At 42.8% G+C, this 19,877-nt stretch overlaps 1 protein-coding gene and 2 pseudogenes across 1 annotated transcript; 2 read left to right on the top strand and 1 right to left on the bottom strand.

The window, feature by feature from the left end:
- Positions 1-5,605: 5,605 nt before the first annotated feature.
- Positions 5,606-8,502, top strand: LOC121777057 (annotated as a pseudogene).
- A 7,365-nt stretch (positions 8,503-15,867) lies between these two features.
- LOC121776946 (heat shock 70 kDa protein-like) lies at positions 15,868-16,188 on the bottom strand. Its single transcript, XM_042174085.1, has one exon. It carries the CDS (start codon positions 16,186-16,188, stop codon positions 15,868-15,870), a length of 321 nt encoding a protein of 106 aa, XP_042030019.1.
- Positions 16,189-16,802: 614 nt separating this feature from the next.
- Positions 16,803-18,450, top strand: LOC121776947 (annotated as a pseudogene).
- Positions 18,451-19,877: the final 1,427 nt, after the last annotated feature.

The following is a 19,877-nucleotide window of genomic DNA, read 5'->3' on the forward strand; positions in this document are numbered from 1 at the left end:
TTACTCCCTTCTTCTTTGAAAAGTATGAATATTTGTTTCAACACTAGTTTTAATGCATAAAAGTATTACTCCCGAGTTACAAAGACAGAAGGCATAGTGTTCAACCAATTTGTTTACATATATAATAATACATAGAAGGAAAATTGATGGGGGACCGGGCCCCCTTGGCCCAGCGTAGCTTCGCCACTAGAGAGGACCTCGAAGAAATCTCCTTGGCTGAAAACTGTTTTTCCTTCCCTTTGTAGCTTACTAATATCATAGGATTGTTGTTCGTAGGGTGAGGAATGACCTTGATTGGCAATAGTTTTATGTCACTTTCAACCATTGGGTCATTGAATTTACGGCCAATCAGCCTCTTTGCATCTGCATCTGAAGAGAGAATAATAATAATAATAATAATAATAATAATAATAATAATAATAATAATAATAATAATAATAATAATTAGCTTAGTAAAGATAGAGATTAGAAAGATTGCAACAACTATTAGGGTAGGAAAAAAAATTAAAAAAAAAATTCAAGAATAAATTCTTACATATAATAGGATACAAATAGAAATAATATTCAACTTTGTGAAGAAAATTTTACTCATTCGCTTCTCCGATCTCTCCATCACAAAACACAAGTAGTTTTTTTTTAATATTTCAATTGTAATTGTGTTTTACTACGAGTAATAGTTTTCATTCCATTGTACTACTACCTCCGTCCCCCAAAATTCGTCCCAGTTTGACCGGACACGGGTTTTAAGAAATATAATGGAAAGTGAGTTGAAAAATTAGTGGATTGTGGGACCTACTTTTATATATTAGTTTTATAATAAAATGTGAATAGGAATGAGTTAGTGGAATATGGGACCCACTACCAAAAATGGTAAAAGTGAAATGGGACAAATTTTGGAGGATGGACGAAAATAGAAAACTGGGACGAATTTTCAGTGACGGAGGTACTACTAGTTAAAGTAAAGTACTAATATGAATGTTGAGATAGTAACTAGTAAGTGGTGGAAGAGAGAGCGCTAACCGAAAACGGTGTTAGTTGGTGCCCTAGCGACTTGATTCTTGGCAGCGTCTCCGATGAGATGCTCGTTCTCGGTGAAAGCGACGCAAGAGGGCGTGGTGCGGTTGCCTTGATCATTGGGTATGATCTCGACGCGGTTGTGCTGCCATGCTGCCACGCACGAATAAATCGTGCCCAAATCAATCCCGATTGCCCGTCCTTCCTCCTTTCCGGCAATTGATGCGAACGAGTTTAGTTGCTCTTTGAAACCGTGATATTTTGAACAAGGAACTACTAGAATTCACGATACGTATGTACAAAGTATAAACCTAGCTCATATATATATATATATATCTATATATATATATATATATATATATAGGAAAAATGAGGAAATATAGGAAAAGGAAATGAATACATCCCTATATATATATAGGGATGTATTCATTTCCTTTTCCTATATTTCCTCATTTTTCCTTCTTAATATCAACCATTAGATTAGAGAAATTGACGGTCAAGATCAACATTGGGTAATTAATCCCGTGTTGCATTATTTGTCCTATTTTGTGCATTATGAGGGTACAATAGTAATCTAATAATGGCTGGAAACCGCTACGAATAATGCACCACATGGTCACGAGTAATGCATATAATTGCCTATATAATGCACAATATGTGAACTGCAATGCATACGAACAAGATGTGCTGTGTTATGATGTTTGACACACGTTTCTTGTTTCCCCTAAGGGTTTAATAAGCTTAGGGGCTAGGGTATAGTACGTAGACATGTATGTAATCTTCACATGGTAACGAGTAATGGATATAATTGACTATATAATGCACAATTTGTGAACTGCAATGCATACGAACAAGATGTGCTGTGTTATGATGTTTGACACACGTTTCTTGTTTCCCCTAAGGGTTTAATAAGCTTAGGGGCTAGGGTATAGTACGTACGCATTAATAACAAATTATAAAACGATACAAATAATTCACCAAATTGTCACGAGTAATGGATGTTATTAACTATATAATGCACAATATGTGAACTGCAATGCATACGAATAAGATGTACCATGTTATGATGTTTGACACACGTTTCTTGTTTCCCCTAAGGGTTTAATAAGCTTAGGGGCTAGGGTATAGTACGTAGACATTACTAAATGCACGTATGTAATCTTCAATCCGTTGATTAACCCATATACACAATACCTCTAATAATGCATAATATACTGAGATAATGACAATTAACAGCTACATAATGCACTACCTAAACCAAATAATGCACATACGTGTATTCCAATAACAACAATTTGTTAGTAATGTCTACGTACTATACCCTAGCCCCTAAGCTTATTAAACCCTTAGGGGAAACAAGAAACGTGTGTCAAACATCATAACATGGTACATCTTATTCGTATGCATTGCAGTTCACATATTGTGCATTATATAGTTAATAACATCCATTACTCGTGACAATTTGGTGAATTATTCGTATCGTTTTATAATTTGTTATTAATGCGTACGTACTATACCCTAGCCCCTAAGCTTATTAAACCCTTAGGGGAAACAAGAAACGTGTGTCAAACATCATAACACAGCACATCTTGTTCGTATGCATTGCAGTTCACAAATTGTGCATTATATAGTCAATTATATCCATTACTCGTTACCATGTGAAGATTACATACGTGTCTACGTACTATACCCTAGCCCCTAAGCTTATTAAACCCTTAGGGGAAACAAGAAACATGTGTCCAAACATCATAACATGGTACATCTTATTCGTATGCATTGCAGTTCACATATTGTGCATTATATAGTCAATTATATGCATTACTCGTGACCATGTGGTGCATTACTCGCAGATACCAAAATGTGGCAGTTACTTTTCCGTCAAATGTCAATAATAACCCTGTAATGCATACAACCACCATCTATAATGCAACACGGAACCAGTTTTATAGAATCAATCTGATCCGTTGATGCCTTAGATCTAACGCGTAATATTAAGAAGGAAAAAGGATCTAAGATGTGAAAAGGAGAATAACGCTCCCCTATATATATATATATATATATATAGGCCGAGTTAATAGCGCATGTTGAGAGAGTCCTAGTCCTACATGGATTTATTTACTGTATTAATTAATCATGGAGAGACAGAATTTGATATCTATCAACTAGGATTTATTTGGACCTTTTAAATTTGGTCTTTTTAGTTCTAATTAAGATTACTTATTTTAAATTGAAAAACAAAAAGTTAAAATTTGTTTAGGTAATTAGAGCATCCACTATGCGTCCCGCGACCGTCCCGCGTTTCGTTCCGGAGGGACGGAACCGCCGCGGGACGCGTTGCAGCGAGGCGTTCCGTCCCCAGCCCGTCTCCATGCAGTCCCGTAGCCCGCGACCATGCGACAAGGGACGCGACGTCTCGCCACGCGCCGAGGCGACGTGGCGAGCTCCCAGGGCATGCGTGACGCCCACTCGCCAGCCCGCGAGTGGGCGTCGTCACGCTGAAGCAATAATTCTTTTTGTTAAAAATGAATTTTTTAAAAAATATTTTTTATTTATAAAAATTGTTTTTTATATTTAAAACAATTTTTACAAATAAATGAATACAATAAATTCGTATTAACCCATATATATTTGATGGGTTTGCGAATTTATGAAACTCATTTTTGGTTGTCTCTCTTTTATAGAGACATCCTTGAATGTTTTATGTTCCACTTCGATGTGGGACAAACTCATTCTTGGTTGTCTCTGTTTTATAGAGACATCCTTGAATGTTTTATTTTCCACTTTCGATGTGGGACAAACTCATTCTTGGTTGTCTCTGTTTTATAGAGACATCCTTGAATGTTTTATGTTCCACTCTCGATGTGAGACAAACTCATTCTTGGTTGTCTCTATAAAAATTGTATTTTAAATTATGTCATTTTTATTTTTTTAGGCTTTTAATTATGTCTTTTTCTATTTTTTGAATTTTAAGTTATAATGTTATTTTATTTTTAATGAAGTGTGGTTTTTATTAATTAAATTTGTTGGAGAAAAAAAATTAAAAAATGAAATTGAATGAATAGTAATTTAAGGGACGGTTAAGGGACATAGCGTTGCAGGTTCCGTCCCTTAGTTAAGGGATGGAGTAAAAAAGTATAGTGAGACCCTCAAATAGTAGTTTAAGGGACGGTATAGAGACAACGTAGTGGATGACCTTATATACAGAGTCCGCGAGTTACTCTTCATAACACATACACACATACCATATCAGTCGTGAAATTAAATCATAAGTTTATCTGTAACTACACAAATCCGAACAATAAAAAAGCACGCTCACATAGAAAATTCCTAAACTTTGATCTCTGCATATTAAGGTAAATTTTGCATTTTAGTACAATTTATTTGGACTAAAATGCCCTAAAGGTTGAGGAAATGAAGGGCGTAAAATATATAACAATTTAAACAATAAAATCATAAATTTTTGGTAAACAATTAATTTGATAACGCTGGTTTAATGTAGTCCATATTTATTATTGTGTTAGATAAAGGGATACAAATTAGAGCATCTCCAGTGGGCGGATGTCCCACTCGGACATCCACTAGGACTTCCCAAAAACACCTCCTGCCACGTCACTAGGACTTCTCATCCCACTGCCACGTCACTAGGACATCCCCTTCACAATCCGCCCTTCCCATCGCCCTTCCCACTAGGACTTCCCGCAATAAAAAAAAATCACAAATTCACAAATATACGTAATGGAATTATAATTTTGACACGGAATACGGGAAAATTGCAAATGCTTCATTAAAAAAAATTACATAAAAAAAGAAAAAAAATTACATAATAAAAAAGAAAAAATTACATAAGTGGTGTGAATGAAATGAAGTGCAACGAGCCGTATATATAGAGTTTAAAAAAAATTAATACCGGACGTCCGACCCACACCACAATGGCGGACGTCCGCACGTCCGAGGACATCCGACGTCCGTATCCTACCTTCCACGCCACAATGGCGGACGTCCCGGCAGGGGCGGACGCAGAAATAAATACCACTAGGGGCTGAAACTTCTAAATTTTGTTTCAAAGTATATTTTATGACGTTTTAGATTATTATAGGGGCTTTTACTCAATAATTTACATTAGACTTGGATAAATTTTAAAATTTTATATAAGAAAAAACTTAAAAATCAATTTTATTGAGGGCTTTAGCCCCTTCCTAAATACACATGGGTCCGCCCATGCGTCCCGGTCGCCCGTCGCGGATGTCCAAGCGGACGTCCGCCATTGGAGATGCTCTTAATCCCAAAATGTTCTCTATTGTGCATTGTTACAGTTACACTTGGGAAGATGAAGAGACGATGCTGATGGTTGTGGGAGGGGGGACTTGAAGATCCAATGGACGATGGAGAGACGAAGAGACGACCTTACTCTACTTACTTCATTGCTCTATATATCTCGATCGAGAGAGCCCTTGCCGAACATAACACACCTCTTAGTTCTTATCTCTCACGGTATGCTGCATTTCGATTTCATTGTTGAGATCTTCACGTTTTGTATAACCATTGAAGTTGGATTATATATGTTTTGATATTTTCGTTTACTTGTAGTTAAATGGCGGGAAAGGGGAAAGGACGGGCAATTGGGATCGATTTGGGGACAACGTATTCGTGTGTGGCGGCATGGAAGCACGACCGCATTGAGATCAGGGTAACCGCACCACGCCTTCTTATGTAGCTTTCACTGACGTTGAGCGCCTGATCGGCGACGCCGCTAAGAATCAAGTTGCCAATGATCCGATCAACACTGTTTTCGGTCTGTTTTCTCTTCCCTCATTAGTTTTTTTTTATCACTGCGACTTCGGTGTTTGGGGTAATTTCCTTAGTTGAAAATGGTAACTTCAAATGCTTCTTATTTCAACTTGCTTATCCTGCCATACATAAAAATTGCGTTAATTTCTTATTGTATGTTTAATTTGTAAGTATTCAAGAGCCAAGATTGATTTGTGTATGTGTGTGGCAGGAGCAGACAATACTATTCAAATGAAACACAAGTTTATTTTCTTAATTTTATGTATCATATCCATATTTCTTTAAATTTTGTTGTTTTATCTTCTCTCCCTTCAACTAGTTGAAATGTTTCATACTCTGTTATACAGATGCAAAGAGGCTGATAGGTCGCAAATTTAGTGACCCAACGGTTCACAGTGACATGATGTTCTGGCCATTTAAGGTCATTCCTGGTGCTGGTGGCAAACCTATGATAGTGGTAACCTACAAAGGAGAGGAGAAACAGTTTTCAGCTGAGGAAGTATCCTCAATGGTGCTTTCTAAGATGAAGGATATCGCTGAGGCATATCTTGGATCAACTGTCACGGATGCTGTGGTGACCGTGCCTGCATATTTCAACGACTCTCAGCGTCAGGCCACCAAGGATGCTGGAACCATTGCTGGCCTTAACGTTATGAGGATCATTAATGAGCCTACTGCTGCAGCCATTGCTTACGGTCTTGATATAGAGTCTACTAGATTTGTTCCAAAGAATGTGCTGATCTTTGACCTTGGTGGTGGCACCTTTGATGTCTCTTTGGTGACTATTGAGGCGGGCGTCTTTGAAGTGAAAGCTATTGCTGGTGATACTCATCTTGGAGGCCAGGACTTTGACAACAGATTGGTCAAACACTTCATAAAAGAGTTCAAGCGCAAGAAGGGGAAGAATATAAGTGGGAATCCAAGAGCCGTTAGGAGACTGGTGACTGCTTGTGAGAAGGCAAAGAGGATCCTTTCATCCTCTTTCCAAACCACAATTGAGATTGAAGCCCTGTTTGGGGGGATTGATCTTTTTTCTACTATCACTCGTGATGAACTTAATATTGATTTATTCAGCAAGTGTGTGGAGCAGGTGGAGAAGTGTTTGCAAGATGCGAAGATGGAAAAGAGCCGCATCCATGATGTAGTGCTGGTTGGGGGATCGAGTAGAATTCCAAAGGTCCAGGAGCTGTTGCAGAAGTTGTTCAATTGGAAGGAGATGTGCAAGACCATCAATCCAGATGAAGCTGTGGCGCATGGTGCGGCAGTACTAGCTGCTAAGTTGAGTGGTGAAGGCAACGGGAAGGTGCAGAATGTGGTTCTTTTGGATGTTACTCCTTTGTCCCTTGGTATTGAAGTTAATGGATGTCTGATGTCAGTAATTATTCCGAGGAATACATGTATCCCAACGAGGAGGGAGGAAATTTTTACTACAAGTGAGGACGATCAGACCGCTGTAACAATAATGGTGTACGAGGGCGAAAGAAGCAGGTCAGTAGACAACAATCTTTTAGGACAATTCATGCTCCAAGGCATTCCAGAGGCGCCCAGACGAGTTCCTAAAATCAAAGTGTGCATCGACATTGATGCGAATGGTATCATGAGCGTGTCAGCGAAGGACATGGGTACCGGGTTGAAGAACAAGATCACCATCACCAACGATAAGGGTAGGTTTTCACTGTCTGAAATCGAGCGCATGATTCAGGATGCAAGGAAGTACAAGTTGGAGGATGAGGAGTACAAGAAGAAGGTTGCAGCATTGAATGCTTTGCAGGACTACGCCTACAACATGAGGAAAGCCATTAGAAGATCAGCCAAGCACGCAGCAGCAGACAAGAAGAAGATAGAGGATGCTTACGAGTCGTTTAAACTGTGGCGACATTTCAATGAACATGCAGAGGCTGGTGATTTTGATTTTAAAAAGAAGATGAAAGAGCTCGAGTATGTTTTCGATCCCATCATCACCGATATGGACTAAGAATTTGAATTGATGTGTCGTTACTTTTATCTGGCATCTATAATATAGTATATCGAATAAAATCTTACGTATTTGATGTGTTCTTTATATTTTTTAATTGAATTTCATTGAGCTATTTTATGGACGAATTTTATAAAATCTTGAATCATGGATATATTTAGGTCACCATTGGAAACTGTTGCAATTTGTTTATATCGGCAAGTGCACGTAAATTTTTAAAGGCGGCGCCATGGTGGACTCGAACTCACGCAATAACCACACAAATCGTTCCCACCGCCCGTCTATCCCCCTTTACGGCCATTGATGCAATCAGTTTAATTAGAAGCTCTTTGAAACTGTCAAATACGGAACAAGGAAAAGAAAAAATTAATTAGTATTTGTCTATTGAATACATATAAATAAGAACTCATTTTGGGTACCGTTGTACCCTTGTTCCTTAGTGGATCCGCCACTAATTATAAATATGTTTATACTGTTTCTCTTCTTTTCATCTTGGGTGATGAGTACTAAATCAATGCACTAGTATATTTTCGTATTTAATGCATTATTTGTTTTGATCTTTAGTTTTGTTATGTTCTCTTCTCACCCTATTTCAACTAGTTGAATTATATTATATCATACTTGGTGTTATGTTACCCAGATGCAAAGCAGTTGATTGGTTGCAAATTTAGTGACGCAACGGTTCAGAGAGACATTATATATTATCCGTTCAAGATCATTCCTGGCGTTGGCGGCAAGCCTATGTTCGCGATAACCTACAAAGGGGAGGAGAAACAGTTTTCTGCCGACGAGATCTCCTCAATTGTGCTCACTAAGATGAAGGATATTGCCGAAGCGTATCATGGATCAACTTTCACGGATGCTGTCATCACCGTGCCTGCTTATTTCAACGACTCTCAGCGCCAGGCCACCAAGGATGCCGGAGCCATTGCCGGCCTTGATGTTATGAGGATCATTAATGAGCCTACTGCTGCAGCCATCGCATATTGTCTTGACAAAAAAGTCTACTAGCTCTGTGACTAAAAATGTGCTGATTTTCGACCTTGGTGGTGGCACGTTTGATGTGACCGTGGCCACTATTGAGGGAGATATCATTGAAGTAAAGGCCACCGCCGGTGATACTCATCTTGGAACAGGATGGTGAATCACTTCGTAAAAGAGTTTAAAAGCAGGATGGTGAATCATCGTAAAAGAGTTTAAAAAGCAGGATGGTGAATCACTTCGTAAAAGAGTTTAAAAACAAGAAGAGAGAGGAAATTAGTGGGAATCCAAGAGCTATAAGAATGCATGTGAAAGAGCCAAGAGGATCCTTTCTTCCGGCTTGGAAACCCCAATTGAGATTGAATCTTTGTTTGAGGGGATTGATCTTTTTTCGACTATCACTCGTGCTAGATTTAATGAACTCAACATGGATTTGTTCAATTGACGCAAATGGTATCATGAGTGTGTCCGCGGAGCCCATTGGTACTGGGTTAAAGAACAAGAACAAGTTACTTTTAATTTATTACAAAATCACAAGTATTTCATATGGAATGTTGATACAATCCCAGCCGAGCTGCAACCTCGGCAAGAGCCGGGCATGGTCCCAGCCGAGCTGCAACCTCGGCATGAGCCGAGCATGGTCCCAGCCGAGCTGCAATCTCGGCATGAGCCGAGCATGGAGCAGGGGTCGACTCCGGCAGACGGACAGCCTCGGGAAGAGCCGGTCGAGGAGCAGAGTGTAGCAAGGGAGGAAGTATCCATTGCGAAGACAAGGCCGGCGAGGAACGTGAAGCCTCCGAGCCGATTCGGCGACTTTGTGGCCCGATAGCCTCTTTCCATATTTTTGTTATTTTCGTTCTTTTTATTTATTTATTTTTTGCATATTTTATTATTTATTTTGACATTGGGTCGAGCGTAATTATAAGCTCCGTCGGGTTTTCTTGTTGGTTCTTTCCCGATGATTAGGATTAGGTCGAACCAAACCTAGGGTCCGTAGATTATAAATAGGGCTGTTATATCACAACGTATGAATAACAAAGAATATTTTTGCCCTAATCGCTGTTGCTTAACGATCAAGAAAACTCAGAAACGAGCTGCCCGACGAGAGGAACTCGCGCACAGCCGTTTTCGGGAGATTCCGCCGACCCTCGTGAAGGGCGCCGGACGTGGGAGAACGACGAAAGGTTTCGTCGGGTTCAGTTAAGGGAAGGGAGCCTTAACATCTGGTGCTTTCATCTTGAATTCAATGCGACGCAATAACAACTACGGTAGGCCGGGGTGGGGGCCTTTCCGACGTGGTCAGCCGGCGTTTCGCCGTGAGGCTGGAGGATTCAGTCACCCACCGTTCGAGGACTTGGAATTGGAGACGAGACAGGGGGACGACGTCCAGCATAGGGACCCTGTTAATAATAAATTGGACCGACTGTTGGATCGGTTCGACAAATTGGATGTGTGGAGGGATGAGACGGATCGACGATTTGAAAATCTGGAGGCGCCTTCCGCACGCGAGGTAGAGCCCCCGTCGCGCCAGGGCGAGTGGGAGGAGTACGAGGAGTTTGACGTAAGAGGCAAGAGACCTTGGGACCGTGGGCTCAGGCCGCGCCGCGCGCAGGGTGGCTGGGAACCAGCGGGGGTTGACTCAGGCCGTTCGCGACATACCGGGTTCAATCAAGCGTTTGATCGGCCGCCGTCCTGTTGGGACCCCCCCCAACGGTTCACATCGCGCGAATCACCGTTCGATCGGCCCGAGAGGGTCAAGATGGCTGCACCACGATTCGATGGCTCGGACGCTACCAATTGGGTGTCCCGGGTCCAGTTTTATTTTAATCATATGATGATGCCGGACGCACAACGCTTACACTACGCCGTAATGTTGTTCGACCCGCCGGCGTCGGAATGGGTTTTTAACTATTGCGCGAACAATGAATTTGTCACGTGGCAGGAGTTCTTGGATGATGTGCGCCATCGTTTTGATAGACAAAGCATTCAAGACTACTTCGGTCTAATTGCGAAGTTGACACAGACCGGAACGGTGCTCGAGTATCATGACACGTTTGAGAAATACCTTAACCGGATTCAGGGCGTTCCGGAGAAACAGCTCTTCACGCTGTTCGTGGCCGGTTTAAAACCGGCTATGCAGGAAAGGTTGCGCCTACATCGGCCGCCGTCCCTAGCCGCGGCGATGGCCTTAACCTTGGAACTGGCGGACTCGCACCCCGATCGACAACAGCCACAGATGACTGCTCGTCGCCCGTGGCAACCTCGGGATGGTCGCAATCCGACAGCCCCGAACCCCGCCCAATCTTCGGCCCAGACCCCCGTAGGTCTGCCTCAGCAGGCGGCTCAGGGCCGAGCTCCCATCCACCCTAGTCCCCCTCAAATCCGGGTGTCTCAGGCTGAAAAAGCAGAACGGGCAAGGCTGGGCCTCTGCTACTTCTGCCCGGATAAGTGGGTTGTGGGGCACGTCTGCAAGCAGCGACTACTCTGTTATGCCGATGATCCGATCGATGTGGAGGACGAGGATCTAGAGAACATCCCGACTGAGGACTTAGAGGATACAGAGGTAGCGCATGTCCACGCGATGAATGGCGGCCGACGGTCGCGCCCCTTGAATGTGATGGGGACCATCCAGGACCGAGAAGTGAGTATTTTGATTGATACGGGGAGTGATCGGGATTTTCTCCACCCACAGATCGCAGAGGGATTGCACCTACCGATCGACCCTATTCGGCCGTTTAGGGTGATTGTGGGGAATGGCGAGGCACTGCTTTGCACGCACATCTCAAAGCAGACAAAAGTGGACATACAAGGAACCACATTCTTGGTGGATCTCCACATTTTGCCGGTGCATGGACCGGACGTGATATTGGGGATGGACTGGCTCGAGTCCTTGGGACCAATCACGGCAGACTTCGCGGATAAGAAGCTTACTTTCTCTCAGGGGAATCGCCAGGTCGTGCTGAAGGGTATATTGCCCCCTCCCCGCCGCGTTAATCTCCATCTGATGGCTTCGTTGGTACCGCCACGTCTGGGGCACGACGTCTTCGAACTGTTGTTACTGGACCCAGAAACCGTTCACGGCGGGGCCGCAACGAGTGAGGAGTTTCCACCGGGCCTACCGTCGGGTATAGTGGAGGTATTGACAAAATTCAGGACGGTTTTCAGCTTGCCGATGGGGATACCCCCCAAACGTCCTTTCGACCACCGAGTCCATCTGTTGCCGGGGACGCGACCCATCAACGTACGACCTTATCGCTATCCTTACTTTCAGAAGAATGAGATTGAGCGGCAGGTGAAAGACATGCTTGAACAGGGCTTGATACAACGAAGCAACAGCCCGTTCTCGTCTCCAGTACTTCTTATCAGGAAGAAGGATGGGACGTTCCGTTTTTGCATCGATTACCGGGCTTTGAATAGCGCCACAATCCCGGATCACTTTCCAATCCCAACGGCAGATGAACTCTTTGACGAGCTGGGCAAAGCTCGAGTTTTCACTAAATTGGATCTGCGTTCGGGATACCACCAAATCAGAATGCATGACACGGACATTTTCAAGACGGCGTTCCGCACCCATGATGGCCACTTTGAGTTTTTAGTCATGCCGTTCGGCCTCACAAATGCACCATCAACGTTTCAGGCAGCGATGAACGCGATTTTTCAACCAATGCTCCGGAAATTTGTTATCGTCTTCTTCGATGACATTTTAGTTTATAGCCCGTCGGAGGAGGCGCACGGGCAGCACCTGGCCGAGGTACTCACCGTGCTTAAGACGAACGACTTCTTCGTCAAACTATCAAAGTGCTCGTTTTGCAGCACCACGGTGGAATATCTAGGGCATCTAATCAGCGACGGCCTTTTAAAGGCCGATCCAGGCAAGATTACCGCAATGACGGCGTGGCCTACACCCAAGTCGGTCAAGGAGCTTAGGGGATTTTTGGGGCTGACAGGGTACTACCGTCGCTTTATTGCGGGGTATGCAATGATTGCGGCTCCGTTGACCGAGCTACTCAAGAAGGATTCCTTCCGTTGGTCTCCGGAGGCGGAGGAGAGTTTTATGGGCTTGAAGACGGCGATGACGTCGGCCCCGGTTCTACGACTACCCGACTTCGAACGCCAATTTTGTATAGAGACCGACGCATCGGATCTAGGCATCGGGGCAGTATTGTTGCAAGATGGCCATCCTATAGCCTACTTCAGCAAGAAATTGGGACCCCGACGTCGGGTGGCGTCGACGTATCACAAGGAATTGTACGCCATTGTAGAGGCAGTACAAAAATGGCGACAGTATCTCTTGGGCCGGGAATTCGTGATTAGAAGCGATCAAAAGAGCTTGAAGGAGTTGTTACAACAAATCGTTCAGACCCCGGATCAACAGCTTTATGTGAGGAAATTGATGGGGTACAAGTTCACGATCGAATACAAAAAGGGGTCGACCAACCGCGCAGCTGACGCGTTGTCACGCCGCGCAGAGACGCCCGAGGGTGAGCCTCCGGGTGATGCAGCGGGGGCGGACTTCGACGATGAGCAGGCGGACGGAGTGCTACTAGCAGCAGCCGCCTGCCCGGTTCCCCATCTAATCGACCTATTGCGGCGCGAGACGGCCTCGTCTCCGGTAATGCGGGAATTGACCAAGAACATCAAGGAGGGGCGTGCCCAACCTCATCTATCGTACGTAGATGGGTTAGTCTACTACAAGAGGCGCATATTTGTAGGGTCCCGATCATCCGCTCGCACACCAATACTGACTGAATATCACTGTTCTCAGTCGGCGGGACACCCGGGCTTTGAACGAACGCTTCGGAGAGTGACGGCCGAGTTCTACTGGCCAAATATGAAGAAAGAGATTCGCCGTTTCGTCGAAGCATGTGTGGTATGCCAGACCACAAAATATTCTACTCAAAAACCGGCGGGTTTGCTACAACCTCTACCGATTCCGTCTCAGGTTTGGGAGGATGTATCGATGGATTTCATTACGGGCCTACCACCCTCGCGGGGATACACGGCCATCATGGTCGTCGTGGATCGTCTGTCCAAGTACGCCCACTTTGCAGCCTTACCGACGCGATTCGATGCTCTACGGGTGGCACATTTGTTTGTGAATACAGTGGTCCGACACCATGGTTTTCCCAAGACGTTGGTTTCAGATCGCGATTCGGTATTCCTAAATAAGATTTGGGAGGAAATTATGCGTCTAAGTGGGACAAAGTTGAACTTTTCAACGGCATACCATCCTCAATCGGATGGCCAGACGGAGGTAAGGAATAGGGGGCTCGAGCAATATTTGCGCGCCTTCGCGGGTGACCGACCGTCGAAGTGGACGAATTTCTTGCCGTGGGCAGAGCTGGCCCTTAATTGCTTCTATCATGCGGGTCTAGGCATGTCACCTTTTAAGGCGCTATATGGGAGAGACCCGCCGAGCTTGGTGTTTGCACCTCCATCGGCCGCGACGCCACCGGCAGTAGCGGATTTGATACGTCAGCGGAGTCAGTTGTTGGTACAGCTTCGTGCGAACTTGGCCCGCGCACAGCAGCGAATGCGTGACTCGGCGAACAGGCATCGGCGCAACCTGGAGTTTGCGGTAGGGGATAAGGTGTTGCTCAAACTTCAGCCATATCGACAGCATTCCGTCGCACGTCCGTTGTCGGCAAAATTGGCTAGACGGTATTATGGTCCGTTTAAGGTGATTGGGCGGATAGGGCAGGTCGCCTACCGGCTACAGCTTCCGGAGGGGAGCAGGATCCATAACGTCTTCCACGTTAGCCTCCTACGGCCTTTTGTGGAGGGCGCCGCGGCGTGTAGTGTGGGGGATTTGCCGACGGAGTTCTTCGGTGAGCGACCAGTGGTGTACCCTGTGCGGATCTTGGAGAGGAGGATGCTGTGGACCGGGGATCAGCCAAGGGAACATGCGTTAGTTCGGTGGTCGGATGGGACAGACTCGCCGACGTGGGAGCCTTTGGATACGATCCGGCAGATGTTTCCGAATATCCTCCTTGAGGACAAGGACGTGGCTATGGAAGGGGGGGTTGATACAATCCCAGCCGAGCTGCAACCTCGGCAAGAGCCGGGCATGGTCCCAGCCGAGCTGCAACCTCGGCATGAGCCGAGCATGGTCCCAGCCGAGCTGCAATCTCGGCATGAGCCGAGCATGGAGCAGGGGTCGACTCCGGCAGACGGACAGCCTCGGGAAGAGCCGGTCGAGGAGCAGAGTGTAGCAAGGGAGGAAGTATCCATTGCGAAGACAAGGCCGGCGAGGAACGTGAAGCCTCCGAGCCGATTCGGCGACTTTGTGGCCCGATAGCCTCTTTCCATATTTTTGTTATTTTCGTTCTTTTTATTTATTTATTTTTTGCATATTTTATTATTTATTTTGACATTGGGTCGAGCGTAATTATAAGCTCCGTCGGGTTTTCTTGTTGGTTCTTTCCCGATGATTAGGATTAGGTCGAACCAAACCTAGGGTCCGTAGATTATAAATAGGGCTGTTATATCACAACGTATGAATAACAAAGAATATTTTTGCCCTAATCGCTGTTGCTTAACGATCAAGAAAACTCAGAAACGAGCTGCCCGACGAGAGGAACTCGCGCACAGCCGTTTTCGGGAGATTCCGCCGACCCTCGTGAAGGGCGCCGGACGTGGGAGAACGACGAAAGGTTTCGTCGGGTTCAGTTAAGGGAAGGGAGCCTTAACAAATGTAAAATATATAGTCCGTGTCCGTCGGTGAACAAATCAGAATGCAAAATTAAGACTATTTTTTGAGATGCAGAGAGAATCATATTTACTCATCGTTTTCTTAATCTGCTTCTTAATACTACTAATCTGCTTCTAAACCCTAAACCACCCTTCTTAATACTGGGACTGTGATGCATCTTGGCAACGATGGGATTGTGAATTAGCTTAAGCTCCTCCACCTTCTCTTTGAAAGCATCAACCTTTGCAAGTTTGTCCGACTCCAACCATGTCTTAGTAGACTCGAATGCCTTCTCTATCTCCTCCTTGTCGGCTGCTTCAATCCCGGTTGCACTTCTGGTGTTGTTCCTCGTGTCGTATGAGTACTTCTCCAAAGCATTCCTTGCATCAGCCTTCTTCCTAAACTCTTTTTCCTCCCTCTACTTCTCTGCGTCCTTCACCATCTTCTCCATTTCTTTTTCAGAGAGCCTGCCCTTGTAGTTGGTGATGCTGATCTTGTTCTTCAACCCAGTACCCACGTGCTCGGCCGACACATTCATGACACCGTTCTCATCTATGTCGAAGCACCCTTTTAAATTTGTAACACCTCTGGCTTCGAGTATGAATTCACCAAGCAGATTGTTGTCTGTTGCCTTGCTTCTTTCTCCCTCGAACACTGTAAACCTCACACTGGTCTGATTCTCATGTGTGGAGAAACATTTCTCCTTCCTTATTGGAACACTGTAAATCTCCTTCAACATCTCCTGCACCTTCGGAATCCTACTCGACACTTATTTAATATTTAATTTATTTAATCAAATAATTAAATCATTCATAATTTAATAGTAAATAATCCTAAACACATAATCTAAACTTTAATTTTATTTTAACCAAACACCATATTAAATTTATCTTAGATGTAATCCAAACAACCAAACAATAATATAGAATTCAATACTAATTTAATCTTAGACATGGCCCATCTTAAGTTACCTCATATTGTATCTCACTACTAATTAATCTATCGAACCGAACGGCACCTAATTGTTATATTTTTTTTCCTGAATGAATATTCATCTTAATTTCAATTAAACCATGGTCGGCTATGATTATAACAGTGCATACAATTCAATACTAAAACATCATTAATATAGAGTAATTAATTTACAATTTATAATGTTTTAATTATGAAAACTATGATTATTGAAAAATAACTACATCTAAATAAATAAATATAAGTTATTAAAAGTTTTATTTATCTTTTTTTTAGTAATGACGGGATATGTCATATGTCTCTTTTATTAATGACGGGATATGTATCTTTTATTAACCCTAGGTCATTTGCGGCATTGGGAGTTATAGCAATTATTAGTAATTTACTGACAATACTCGTGATCGGGATCGGGCGATCGGGATCGATTTAGGCACGACGTACTCGTGCATGGCAGCACAACCGTGTCGAGATCATAGCCAACGATCGGGGATATCGCACCACACCATCTTACGTTGCTTTCACTGACAATGAGTGTCTCGTCGGAGACGCCGCCAAGAATAAAGTCGCCAGTGCTCCAACTAACGCCGTCTTTGGTTGGATTTTTCTTCTCTATCCGCTTATTATCTTCGTTCAAGTTATTTTTACTGGTGTGTTTTTGTTAGAAAATACAGGATACTGCAATCTATACTCAATCGATACTCAAATTATTTTACTTAATAAATACTTATACAAGCTAGTATAATGACATCGGAAATCATAAAACTAACTGTCAGTAGAGTCGAGAAATCCTATTTTCACCATAAGAATCACGCCCCGTCTCTCGAATTGACGTGTTACTATTTCTTACTTCGCTTCGCAGATGCAAAGAGGCTGATTGGCCGTAAATTCAATGATCCAACGGTTCAGAGTGACATGAAACAATGGCCATTTAAGGTCATTCCTCACCCAACAGACGACAACAAGCCTATGATAGTAGTGACCTACAAAGGAGAGGAGAAACAGTTTTCAGCTGAGGAGATCTCTTCAATGGTGCCATCTAAGATGAAGGATATTGCCGAGGCTTATCTTGGATCATCGGTCAAGAATGCTGTCGTGACTGTGCCTGCTTATTTCAATGATTCTCAACGCCAAGCCACCAAGGTTGCTGGAACCATTGCCGGCCTCAACATTGTAAGGATCATCAACGAGCAGCCATAGCATACGGTCTAGATAAAGGGGGTAATGTGGCTAAGAACGTGCTGATATTTGACCTTGGTGGTGGCACGTTCGATGTGTCTGTTGCCACAGTTGAGGCAGGTTTCATTGAGGTGAAGGCTATTGCCGGTGATACTCATCCGAGGAATACACCTATACCAACAAGGATGGAGAAAATTATCACCACAGCAAAGGACAATCAGATAAGTGCAGCTGTTAATGTGTATGGGGGTGAAAGAAGCAAGGCAACAGACAACAATCTGCTAGGACAATCAGTGCAGCTGTTAATGTGTATGGGGGTGAAAGAAGCAAGGCAACAGACAACAATCTGCTAGGAGTATTCAGTCTCCAAGGCATTCCAGAGGCGCCCAAAGGTGCTGATTTCAAAGTGTGCTTCGACATTGATGAGAATGGTATCTTGACTGTCTCCGCAGAGCACGTGGGTACTGGTTTGAAGAACATGATCAGCATCACCAATTACAAGGGCAAGGGCAGGCTGTCTGAGAAAGAAACAGAGAAGATGGTGAAAGATGCAGAGAAGCACAAGAGGGAGGACGCAGAGTATAGGAAGAAGGCCGATGCGAGGAATGCTTTAGAGAGCTATGCATACAACATGAGGGACGCCACCAGATGTGCAGCCGGGATCGGAGCTGCTGACAAGAAGAAGATAGAGAAGGCGTTCGAGTCTATTGTGAAATGGTTGGAGGCAAACAAACTTGCAAAGATTGATGTTTTCAAAAAGAAGATGGAGGAGCTTAAGAGGATTTACAATCCCATAGTTGCCAAGATGCACCACAGTTCCAATCCCAGTGTCAATATTAAGAAGGGGAATTAGTATTAAGAAGTGGATTCAGAGTGTTATGCCATGATCATGTGCATTGCTTCGTACAAGAGAAAGTGTTGGTTGGTTTTCTTTAAGTCAATTAGAATAGTTCAAGGTTTGCCAAGCCTGTGGGTTGTTATGAGTGCTATTTCATCTAAAATACATTTTGAGTTAATTAGAAAAACCTGAAACTAATTACTAGTAAAAATATTGTTTTATGAGCTTAATAATTCTCCAGTGTTAGACACAGTCACACAAGACAAGTATTTTAATATTGTTTTATGAGCTTAATAGTTCTCCAGTGTTAAACACAAGACAAGTATATTAGTAGATATTTAAGGTTTAAGGAGAATATGAGAGTAAATATTTGACTGAAAGATCGCTTCGATAAAATATTTAAGGAGAATATGAAATATGTAATTGATTCATATATTTAATGTGGGTTTATTTAATTGTTTATTTCATGGTGTGAATAAAATATTCTAAAATATGAAGAAAATCTTTGTAGAGGATTTTTATTCTATCACTATCTAGACAACTAAAGAAGGATGGATTCCACAACGAAATGAGAAATAAAAATAAAAATAAAAATAAAAACAAAAACAAAAGAACCAAATAGTGTGGAACAAAGTAAATAAATAAAAGAATGGAATAATTAATTCGAAAAGAATAGAATATAAAAAATAATTAAAGAAATTAAAGACGTACATCACAGGTAATACCTCAATAGATTAATAAGGTACGGTATAATGATGCACTACACCAATTGAATTAAGCAATACTCACACTGTCCTACAATAATACCCCCTCCATCCCTCTACACTAGAGGCGTTTCTTTTCAATACATGATTTAAAAAAAATTATGTTTAGTGAGTTAAGTAAATGAATAATAAAGTAGAAAAGGAAAAAGGTAGAGAGATGAAGAAAGAATAAAGTAAGAGAGAAGAAAAGTTGTTACTTTTTACTAGAAAAGGAAACGACTCAGCTACAATGGGACAACCCAAAAAGGAATACAACTCAACTACAGAGGGACGGAGGGAGTATATACTTTTTCTTTTGAGGGAACATCTTTTTAGGTCCACGAACTTTGCCAAAGTATCATTTTAGGTCCATGAACTTTGAAAATATCATTTTAGGCCCGTCAACTATAAGTTAATATCATTTGAGGTATTTTAAACTTTTTCGGACGAAAATGCCCTTAAGACATTCAAAGGTCAATTTGGACAATTCTTTCGCCACTCATCTTGCATCAGAGACCTATAGTCCAACAATTTTTAACGACAAATTTTTATATTTAAATTCAATTTGGATGTTAATTGTTCTCCATTATGAAATTCATATAAATAATACTCCGAATGACAATCCAAATGAATATCTATCTAATTTCAAAACAAATAAATTAAATATAATTCATAAATCACCTATAGTAAGTTCTTAAA

This window comes from Salvia splendens, chromosome 18, assembly GCF_004379255.2.
Source record: "Salvia splendens isolate huo1 chromosome 18, SspV2, whole genome shotgun sequence".
Lineage (NCBI taxonomy): Eukaryota > Viridiplantae > Streptophyta > Magnoliopsida > Lamiales > Lamiaceae > Salvia > Salvia splendens.